The following is a 10,970-nucleotide window of genomic DNA, read 5'->3' as shown; positions in this document are numbered from 1 at the left end:
CTTGAAGTTCTTGTCAACAGGTTCCTTGGCTTTTTTGCTGTACAGTTCATCGGGCAGGACGAAAAATCCCCCTTCCTTGTCCGAGGTTAGTAGCTTGAGGTTGGCGCACTTGAAGTGGTCAACGATGGCCCCCATCTTCAGGCTTTTTGGGCGTTGGCCAGCGGTGCGGCAGAGCGCATCATACGTAAATAACTTTTTAAATATTTAAAAAAAAATATTTCACTCTAAATATGGCCTTTGCACGCAATTATATGGTGCACCTAAGCATGCTTGAAAAGAGCCGTCAATAATGGCTCGCTTTAGGTTACGACTCCGCTTGCGTTCGGTCACTTTCTGTTAGCTTGAGAATCGCCACCTTCTTTTATAGCGTTGCAGTTGAGTACTTTTCGCACTTCTTAGCGGCCGTTCGCAACTGCGGAAGAACAGACAGGGCCACGACCGAACCAGCATAGTCCGAAAACCCGATTCACCAAGACGAGATGAAAAGCACAATCTTTACTTTAAAATGGTATTAGTGGGTGCCAAATTTTACTGCTTAGGTTAGTGTTCCAAATGAGCACTTCTCACGCCCTAGTAGTTTTGATGACAGCCTTTGGATTCTAGGAGGAAAATGAAGCAATCCGGTCGTGCGACTCAAATCAAATTTGGGGGTTTTACGTGCCAAACCAACGACGGGCATCTGGCACGCCCCAGCGGAGGACCGAGGATTAATTTCGACCACCTGGGGATCTTTTGACGTGCAATCGAAAGCTCGATTACCAAGCTGCCTTCTCCGCAATATACCTCCATCAGATTGCAGGCACCTCGGCCGGGATTCGAACCCGCCACATGGGGATCCGTAGGCCGGCACTCTCGCCTCGGAGCCACCGAGGCGGCTTCGTCGTGTGACTGAATGTGACGTAGGTGCACTGGCTTTGGTTTGACTACGATCATGTGATCATAGTTATGGTCACGTGATATCGTAGATAATAGGTCACGTGATTTAGAGGATTCCGTTCATGGCTACGAGCGACTTCACACACATGCAGGGAGGGTGAAGAGACAAGGGAAGGGGGTTGCGTGGTCTCTAGGTCAACGCAATTTATTCTGCATCCCTGTAGCCCGCATACACGTCAGCAGGATACCTGCCCCTAATTGTCTTGACCACACAGGATGGCAGGGGCCGCCTATTCTTCTTTCCCAAGCGGCTCCACAGCCACAGGGCACACTGCCTGTAGGCTGCAAATCTGTAGTGCCTGGAACAATGACAGAGATTGGATGTAAGAAGCAAAGCCTATCACTCTGTTGGCAAATTCTACACTTGTTTTCATTTCTCTAGGCATGTAATCATACTCTGCTTTTCTGTTACGTCTACTCCAGCTATCACATAGCAGAATCCCTATTTGGCAGTCCATGTCGGATGGGCTAGACATGGAAGCCAAATTGAAGTGAACTGCTGTAGATTCATTCTAAATGCTCCAGAGTTTAAAAAAAAAACAAAAAAACTACAGGCCTTGGTTCTCCTAACGCACCTCCAACTCCTATCGACACAACAACCAGTTATACACCGGAATTAACAAGGAAGGAATATCTGTTGCGTGGTCATGATACATAAAATAAGTTCACAGGGTCCCAGTTCATAATTGTAGATAATATCTGTCATTGGTGTTGGTGACGAATATTGCGTCGCTGTGTTTTGGGAAGGACACATGAAAATTATGTGCACTGGCCAGAGGGAATGGGAGCCATTCATCCAGAACAGTGGAAAGCTCCCCATATGATGTTGTTTAATTTGGGACAAAACAGTGCAGTTCGTAAGCCTGTGAAGTAGTGGTGTGCAAATATTGGTTCGAATTAAATAGTGCACTGTCGTTTCTAGCATCAACAGCGCAAAAAGAGCCGGTTGCATCGGCTTCCCTTTGCAGCGCGAAGGTTATGGCAAACATACTATTCAATTTGAACCAATATTCGCACACACCTACTGCAAAGGTTTCCTGCACACAAGTGCCAGGGAATGTGAACTCATCAGAGAACGTCCCAATTTAACATTGTCTAAAGTGCTGCTGGCACTGCCGAAGCTTGGCATTGGTACTGGTGATTAGGGATTTGAGAATAGCAGCCTGGCCATGAGTGTTCTATGAAGCTCGCACAGAACAGTTTTGGTGTAAACATACGAGCTGAAGTGCTCATGCAATACTGGAGTGGCCCCAGCAGTTGTGATTTCATGTCTCTCCGACACAATCCGTGTCAATATCCGAACATGTCATTCTGACAGCTTCCATTTGCCATGACAGCTGCTACCACCCCCATGTGTTTATTGGTCCTGAATACCTTAGGGCTCAGGGCACCGCAATCATTTGCTATTTGGTCATATACGCATCTGCAAGACACATATATCAACATTTTTTCCCGTTTTAGACTGCGATATGTCTTCCATTATGCTGTGTTGATTTAGAGGTGACACTACTATCATCAGAGTAGTGGGGATACATATGAGCACCCCCAGGCCTCCCCATTCTTGCACGAGAAACTTTGAATTTCAGTGTTTATTTCAATGAATAGTGTTGTTAGAAAAATATTTTAACGAAAAATGATGCGATACTGTTTGGTGACCTATTCCAATCTCGAATCCTTTCTGTCATACTCACCCATGTGGGCACTGCAACATCATCTGTTAAAAAAAAAAGCATGGATCTCGACGACGACAGCCTGCTTCTGAATAAGCTGTCCAGATATGGCACTCCTAAAAAACTATCCCAGCATAGCGTGCAAAGAATGCCACACCAGCGGTGCAAGTGTTGCTGGCACCACAAGGAACATGTCGAGATGATCATCCACCGGCTTCAGGGTGTCTGGCATCTGCATCCAAAAATAGTGTAAATCAAGACCCAGACACCCAATAATTATCACCCCACCTTGAGATTTTGGCTTTTCAACTAGATTAGGGGATTAAGGGATCGAAGCAAGGAAGGATTGGAGGGCAGGACGCCTTGACATGTCTCTGACTGGGGTGTTTACTGCCCTATATACCTCCCATGGACCAAAAGCCGTCCCAAAGTGGCAACAAAATATGTTACGGGAGCCAAAGTGTCATGCTGTCAGATGCCGGCAAAGTTACGACAGAGAAAACGAGCAGATGCAAGTGTGGCTGTTGTCGTGGCGTCCCCCCTTGTGACAATCAAGTGAGCACAAACTATTGTGCAGCTCTTGGCACAGCAAATTAGGCAGCTGCCATACGCACATGGACTCTTCTGGCACCGCCAAAATTCTTGACGTGGCAGATTTTTATAAAAAAAGTAAGCAAACGTAAAACAACGCATTGCAAGCGTCCCGGCTGGTGCCTTTGTTGCAATGATGTTCACATGCACGTAAGGGCAACTTCGGCAGGCTTGCAGTTACACGTGCTTCGTCGCGCGGGCGGAGACAACGGCTGTTTGACCGAAACCGAAACCATGCCACTCCGCGCTCCGTCGCCAACTGCATGGTTCCCAAAATAGTATGCAAAATGTAACTGTCCAGCATACGACAATAAACAGTCCAGCGACTTGTGCTTGCCAGGCCGGCAGGCGAGGTACAGGCTAAGCACACAGAAAAAAAGAACCTGAGCGTATTGATGCAAGACACTGCGAATCAAGGTCAAAAAAGTTCTTGGAGCGCTTCGTGCAACGACTGAACTCGAGACAAACAAGCGCGCTGTGCGGGTTCAGCGTGCAGACATTGCCTTCTTTGCTTTAGCTCACTTCTCTTCACCAACTTTCTTTTGCGGCAGATTTTTCACGTACCGGGGTCCCTCTCGAAAGAAAGCCCACCAGGAAAAACCTAAGTAATCAAAACTTCGCCAAGCAGTCATTGAGTTAGAGAGGGATTTTTATAGCAGCGTATGATTTAAACAAGAGCAGGAATGTCGATGCGTTTCAGTTTAGTAAGCGCCATATCTGCAGCGACGTGGGGACGGCAACACACGACGTCGCGCGAGCGCTTCAGCTCAAAAAGTAACTCCCGCCGCGCAAAAACGTGGTTTTGTCTCACAGCATGACGGCATGTTTGGCACCCAATACACTAACGTCTGAGAGTCCGCACACGCCCGTGTCTACCGCTAAAAAAAAAAAGACGCGAGACGAGATTCCTGAGACGACGAGTGCACGAAACGCGAGACGTCGGGAAAAATCATGCAAGACCAAATAGACGATTAATACAGGGTACTTTGTGTCGGGTGGCGTCTTGTGCGACCTAGCTTACGCATGCTCAATTGACCTTTTTCAGAGATCGCTGGGCGCATGCGCCGATTCTGAGAGAGGAGAGGAAAGTGAAAGGCGCCATTTTTGGTGGCTCTCTCGCCAGCTCGGTCGCTCAAACAGTGCTGGTTATGCTTGACTCTTCCGCTATTCTTGCGGCTTGGCTTCATAGTCGTCATGCCTCACCACCGCGCAGCAGAAGCTTGCACAAATAGAAGAAAACATTGTTAAAATTCCAAATTTTATAAAGTTCTTGTAGCCTTTGGCGGGTGGTGCACGAAAGCACCCGATTTCAAACACCCCGCCGTTTTTGCCCTGCTTCCAAAAGCCTACGATGAGAGTCCCCGTGTCAAGTGGCTGGAACATCAATGTAACGGCGGGACTTTCTGCTTTTAACTAAAATACAGTAAATGCGAACATGATGATATACCTGAAATCGGGGTAGGAAAAGGAAAACGGAAAAGGAGACAGAAAAAGGACAGGCAACGTCTCCTGAGACGTTGCCCGTTTTTCCTTTGAGTTTTCCTTTTCCTACCTGTGTCTCAGGTTTAATAATTGAAAATGAGCGTGTTGCTGTTTAGATACAAATACATGAAAGGGTAAAATATCAAGGACGGGGACGGATACCGGACTTCTTGAAAGAGGTACTCTTTCCGTCCCTGTCCTCGATGTTCCATCAAGCTTTCATGTATTCAACTTACACCAGCTCGCCTGCACTCTGACCATTTTTTGTTAATAGTAAACGTGCAAACAAGGTTGTGTGACGTAATCATGCCATACCCGGTACTGAATTAAAAAATAACAGCATAAAGCTTTCCGTTCTTCAGGCGTGCGCTATACACATTCGCGTCTTGCCACGTTAAAAAAAAAAAAAAAATACTGGCGAAACATTTAAAGCGAGCGCGCGAAACGAATTTAAGCCTTACGGAGGCAAAACCTTTATGAAATTTCTCGGCAACCAACCGTGAACTTGTGGCTGTTTGCTGTTTGCCCTGTTTGCTGCAGGCCCACTTTGTCGAAGGTTCGTAAACGTGCCGAATTCAAAGATGGATTGTTTCTAACATATCGTTCCTTACTTTTTGACGGTGCGGGCAATCCTTCGCGATATCAAGACGGCCTGGATTTCGCACTGTCCGAGTTTGTTTACACATTCCCGAATACGGCAATGTCCCGTGCCCTCGCGCGGTACGTAGGACGGCGAAGTGTCGGACGCGATAAGCTCGATTAAGCGATCTAGGAGAGTAAAATCAGCTGTTTGTAGTGGCCGGGCCTCATAAACGGAGCTCACAAGCTCCGCAGAAGGTGGATGGTTGGGTCGGTATCCAAGCTGGTCACCATTACTTTCCTTACATAACACTCTGCGACTCTGCTTAGAAAGCAGACCCCTTTTTTAGTTGCTTGCAAGTCGCGACACCAAAGTGACGATGAAGTGACTCCGACCCGATGGTAAGAACCGATGAAGCGTCGGCGGTCTATCAATCCCTGAATGTATAAAAACGAACGATGTCCTCTGTATCCTAGACATTGACTTTTGTTAATCCTCCAGGTCGTTCTCAGCCATTTCGAAGAAAATATGCACGCGAAGCGACGACAGAAACACACGTTCAGATTGGTGAAGGACGGAACAACGCCACCAGAGAACACACGCAAACACATGGACCGGGAGACAAGCCAGGCCTGGCGCAGACGACGGAGAGACGTTCCCGGAGCCACCAAAAGTGTTTCAAGGGATTTCCGCGAGGGCGCGCCACGATCGTAGCCAAACTCTGAAAAAGGTCAATTACGGTTCTCAGTTTCGTTTCGTTTATGAAAGGCGACCAAAATTGCTTCTTTGGCGCAGGCTTGGCACGGATTAGCCATATTTCGGTGAAATGTAGCAGGATGTAGCAAAGTTAGCCCCTTGGTGCAGTTTGGCGCAATTGGCGCAGCAATCACATCCCTGCACTGTTTATAAGTGTGTCTCAGCCACGCCTGGACAGATGCCTCCGAGTCATCAATGTCCGCAAAGACATCCTCGCGTGGCTTTCTGAATACGGAGGGCATTATGCTCATTGACTGCATGTAACCGGCCACCACCATCAACATCGCCCCGTATGTGGCTACCCTCAGGTGATTGCGCGATTCACGAGAAGCTGCCAGGGAAAGGGGCAGCAGGTACGCTCTTGCAGCATGACAATGCCCATCCCTACATTCACCGTACTCCCTCAACCTAGCCCGCAGTGACCATCAGCCATTCAGCACCATGAAAAAACCACCTATGAGGACCCTATTCCATGGACACTGGTGAACTCGAAGCGGCTGTCCAGGCGTGGGTGCGAAGCACTCCCAAAGAGTGGTCCCGGAACGGAAAGGCTGCCACACTACTAGAACCAGTGCGTTCGTCTCCAGGGGGACTACGTTGAGGAGGTCGACACGCCTACCGACCCCTAAGTGGACAATATCTGCGGAAAAATAAATCGTAAATCAGTATGGTACGCCCCCCATATGGCTGCACTGCCTTGACAATTATAGTATGGGAAGAAGGAAATTTTTTTATTTTTTTGAGTGCATGGCCTGCAGTGGCATAGCCAGAAATTTGTTTCAGGGGGGTGTTTTACATTGCTGGTGTGTGTGGGGGGGGGGGGGGGGAGGGGGATACTTTGCATCGCTGGGCGAATGGAAGCTTTCTAGTTCGCATTGCCATTGCATTGTAAACGGTGCACGAACCAGAGCAATGAGCCTTCAATGACTGCCTTTTTGTGTAGTTTCTTGACCAAAAAGCTTGCAAACACCGTCTAAAGCCCCTTCTGACAATTTGGATACTGGAGTAAAGAATATGACTTTTGCCGATAGGGTTGGAATATAAGTCTCCACTTGCCTTCTAGAGGAAAGACGTAGTGGCATCCATGGACTCAACAGCAATCTGTGCCTATGTCATCGTTCTCAAGTTTTTGATTGTTTTGACCAGAGAACATTGCACTCGCTTGGGACACCCAAAAATTGAAAGGATGCATTATCGAAATGCCAAAAATAAAAATGTTGAAAGAACAAACCGCCGAAATCTCTATTAGCCGAATCACCCGGTACCAGAGACCAAACAATTCCAAAATATTATGTTCAACACGAACCTACAGTGTTCTAGATTGAGAAAGTGGAAGAAACATTTGTTCTGCCAGAGGAATTCTTTGTTTGTTGAATATGATCTAATAGTTTGTGTGTATTTCCCAAAGAAAGCTAAGGATGTTGAGCTTGTCCCAGTTGCCCAAAGTGGCTGTCAGGCTCTCTGCTCGCATGCTTTGCTTCTTGTGTGGTAGATGGCGAGGTTCTAATCTGATTTCTGCCTCGATATCGTCTTCGAGCGCAGCTTGCACATTTTTCATGCTCCTAATTTTGCAGAAGACACTTCCATAATTCCAACACACTGGTGCAGCTAGCATCTGCCAATACCGTACCAAATATGGCGATCAGATATGTACGCATTCTCACCTTTCGGCGTTTTGCTGTTGGGCATTTTATTTTTCGACGTTTCAATGTTTGGCCTTTACATTTTGATTTTCGTCATTTTGATATCGGCCCCTGTTTTGATGGGCTTGAAGGTCACACGCAGAGACTAGACCTGGTAAAAGGACGAGGATGTCTGAGCTGAAGGTGCCAACTGTACTGTCGACGTTGACAGTGCACTTGAAGCAGTTGGTGTTTGTTTCTTCTCAAAAAGATTGCCCAGCATCAACTTAGCTGGCATAGCTAAGCTCATTTTTAAGATAGCAACAAGGCATTGATGCATGCAAGATAAAGTAGGTGTATGCAGTTTTCTGAACTCTTAGCTCTGAGAAACAAAGTGACTGGAGCATCCTTCCCCAACACGGTTGCGAATTACTGCGTCAATATCATAACTTCGTGCTTATTTATTTGTTGCTTCAAAAGTGTTGTTCTGTAGTATAGTGCTGGTCCAGTCCATGAAGCTAGCAGGAAATAATCTGGAAACAGTAATTCTTCGTTTTTCTGAACTTGGGAAAATGCAAAAGCTACGGCATCAGCAAGCCAATCGGGGCGTGTAAAAACAATGCATGTGACAACGTAATGTCTTAGTGTACTCCTCCTGTGGAATTTTGGCACGTGCTTAGCTCCGTCGCTCAGACTGGCCCACAAGGGCAGTAGCTTTCACCCTTTGTTGAGTTATGCTAAGACAGAAAAGCAAGGAAACTGCATGAGACGAATACAATCTCGGGAGTGAATTAATCTTCGGCTCTCGTTGACAAAGTAGGACTTTCAAGCCTTTGAGGCCACCTGCTCTCTGCGAGCTTGTAGAGGGGCTTCAGGCGCTAATTCGGCTCTGTTCAGAGACACCATTTGAGCAAGCTGCGAGCCAGACTTGGGTTTCTGACACGGACTGCGTTATCTTTGTCGTTTGCGCCAAAGCCAAACGTGTGGGATATCCACTGCTCTCTTGAGAGACAGAGAAAGAGAGAGAGAGGGAACCTTTATTAGTTACACCATAGTCCGGTGCTTGATTGGGGCCACCAGTGCTCACCCGGTACAGCATGGACATGCTGTACCAGTAGGAGCAGTAGTGTATCAACGAGTTGAAGCTGGGGGGGGGGGGGGGGGTTGAGCCAGCCTGCCTAGTCAGAGGGTCGAGAAGGGTGAAAAAGAGGGAGGTAAGGGAGCATTGGGCATGGGGACAACGCCAAAGCATATGTACATCCAAGGTGTCGCCTTCTATTGCTCTCGACGAGGCGAGGCCGTCTCGACAAGAGACGAGGCCATGTGACTGTCATATATTTCATAGTGCTATTGTTGCATAACATTGCATCTAAACAGAGCAAGAAAATGACATATCTAAACTGATAACCGCAAATGCAAGGAAAAATAGCTCTCCATGATCTGGCCTAACGGGAAGAAGTGTAACGCTCGAAGAGGGCGGTCTCATCAGAACAGTTCGTTTAGAACATATAAGAATATGTGTAGTTTATAGTGGGACAGCAGTTGGAAGTGTCCGTGTTTCTGTATTGAACAAATGACTGGGTGGTAACTAGGCAGGCTGCTTCTCATTTAGTCTCTTGAAAGCCTCCCTGGAGCGCTATATTGCGCCTGGACAGTGGGGGTTATAATTAATTTCACTATCGGCAACACAAACAATTCATCGACCGCTTCCCAGGATGGTGCTAAACGTTCATCTAGCCTAACAACAAGTTATTACAAGTACGTATGTACGCTGTGAATCGGACAGTGAACGTAGTTGCCGAGGGCACGGTCCTCACCGAGACATGGTGAGTTTGCTCACGCGCAAAGCATGACATCGTACTCACTCGCTGGCACTTGCGCCCATCCCTTGCTGCCCGTAGTGCCGCATGTTGAGGTAGGCCAACCTCAACACCTCAGGGTTGAGGCACAGGGCCTCGAAGTCCGGGTGGCCCGTTACGCAGCCCTGCCGGCCCTGCTGCTTCCGTGCGACGGCCGGGTATTCGCGGCAGCAGACGCACTCGACGACGGTCTCCATCGGCGCGCAGGAACCACATAGACACCTTCGCAGAAAACACGCATCAATTACCCATTAAAGCGGGGTATAATGGAGCGCACCACGTACCAGTCCGTGTTCCCAAGCCGCCCGATTCCATCGTCGGGTGCGTCTTCCAGCTCTTGCGGACTCGCTTCACCGCGGCGCGGCCGTTCGTCGTTGCCACAGTCGGTGCCCGCGGCGCTGCGTTCGTCGACGTCGCGCATCGGGGTCGAATCATAGGATATGGCACCCATGTCAGCTGTCCGTTCCAGGATTTCGAGCTCTAGAGACGTTAGGTCCGAAAGGTCCATAGCGCGACCGTGGGATGCGACGAACGACGAATGCTGAGCACAAAGTCCGAGCAACTTTGGTCCGGGCCCCTTGACGACGGTCCGCGCGTTGGAGAGATTCCTCCGCGGGTCGGCGGTCGGTGACGCGTAGTGACACTGGAATCCTTCGATTGCCATTGGCTGATGCGTAAAGAGATGCCCCTCCCGTTTTCCGGGGTCATCTCAGAAAGGGGGGCGTGCCGGGGACTTTGATAGCAATTTTAATAGGGAAATCCGCCGCGCATGACTGTAATTTTACGATTTTTAGGATCCTTAGGACCCATAGATTGAGTTACCGCCATATATAGACCATCGCAGAACGCTCCGGAGGGCCCCTTTAATGGCACCCGGCAACAGCGACTTCCTGTGATTTTTGTACGGCGTGTGGGGCACCGTGCAATCAAACGCGTCGTTGCGTAGGTGTAAATGAACGCCATTTGCGAGTATTTAGTGCGTGGATTGTAAACAGGTTAAAAGATATATATTTCAGGCGTCTGGGATGACTTGTACCAAATCTAAAAGACACGGGGCGCTTTCCAATTCACAAACTGAAGTTTGCTAATTAGTCTTAATCGACCGAATAATTGGGCAGATCGAGGAAAATGCGGCAACTATGTTAAGACGCTTGCTAACGACGTGCAGTTGGTTTTACTTCCCTGGAGGACTCCGTTTGCTTTGTTTTAAAGTTTGATGCAAGTAATCTGGGAAACCCTGTACACATTGTCTCGATGTTCCCTAAAAAGCTAAGGGTTTTTAAAAATCCCCTCTCCCCAAAGAAGTTAATTTTAATCTCTCGGAACTGTTTTCAGCTACGGACCATAAATACTGCTCAAACAAACGAGAAATCGCATAATTTTAAGAGATTGTAGCAGACGGGTAAGTTTTAGTTGTCGATTGCGTGCGCGAACTTCGCATTTTACTCCCACCAGGGCGTCCAAAACGGTTCCC

At 48.0% G+C, this 10,970-nt stretch overlaps 1 protein-coding gene across 3 annotated transcripts; it reads right to left on the bottom strand.

The window, feature by feature from the left end:
- Positions 1 to 916: 916 nt before the first annotated feature.
- Positions 917 to 10,256, bottom strand: LOC120848168 (P2X purinoceptor 7-like). Of its 3 annotated transcripts, XR_005717597.3 has the most exons (4): positions 9,781 to 10,256; positions 9,503 to 9,718; positions 2,628 to 2,838; positions 1,100 to 1,235 (listed from the first exon to the last, which is right to left on the bottom strand). XR_005717597.3 is itself a non-coding variant. In XM_040220143.3 (3 exons), the coding sequence occupies exons 1-3, from the start codon at positions 10,158 to 10,160 to the stop codon at positions 1,082 to 1,084; spliced, it is 750 nt and encodes a 249-aa protein (XP_040076077.1). In that variant the 5' UTR covers positions 10,161 to 10,256; the 3' UTR covers positions 917 to 1,081. The 3 variants fall into 3 exon arrangements, 2 of the variants coding, with proteins under 2 accessions (XP_040076077.1, XP_040076092.1); XM_040220143.3 differs by lacking the exon at positions 2,628 to 2,838 and having other exon boundaries at positions 917 to 1,235; XM_040220158.3 differs by lacking the exons at positions 1,100 to 1,235; positions 2,628 to 2,838 and adding an exon at positions 7,489 to 7,803.
- Between the last annotated feature and the right edge of the window lie 714 nt (positions 10,257 to 10,970).

Source organism: Ixodes scapularis, unplaced genomic scaffold (genome assembly GCF_016920785.2).
Source record: "Ixodes scapularis isolate PalLabHiFi unplaced genomic scaffold, ASM1692078v2 ptg000303l_1___fragment_1__unscaffolded, whole genome shotgun sequence".
In the NCBI taxonomy this organism is placed as follows: domain Eukaryota; kingdom Metazoa; phylum Arthropoda; class Arachnida; order Ixodida; family Ixodidae; genus Ixodes; species Ixodes scapularis.
Note: the sequence above shows the minus strand (reverse complement) of the source record. Positions and strands in the feature narration are given on the sequence as shown.

Excerpts from the sequence above, each read along its gene's own strand:
- LOC120848168 (XM_040220143.3), bottom strand. The coding sequence starts at position 10,160 with ATGGCAATCGAAGGATTCCAGTGTCACTACGCGTCACCGACCGCCGAC. Across the intron at positions 9,719-9,780 it reads CGGCTTGGGAACACGGACTG|GTGTCTATGTGGTTCCTGCG; the intron begins GTACGTGGTGCG and ends TTTTCTGCGAAG. Across the intron at positions 1,236-9,502 it reads ATGGGCGCAAGTGCCAGCGA|GCACTACAGATTTGCAGCCT; the intron begins GTGAGTACGATG and ends TCATTGTTCCAG.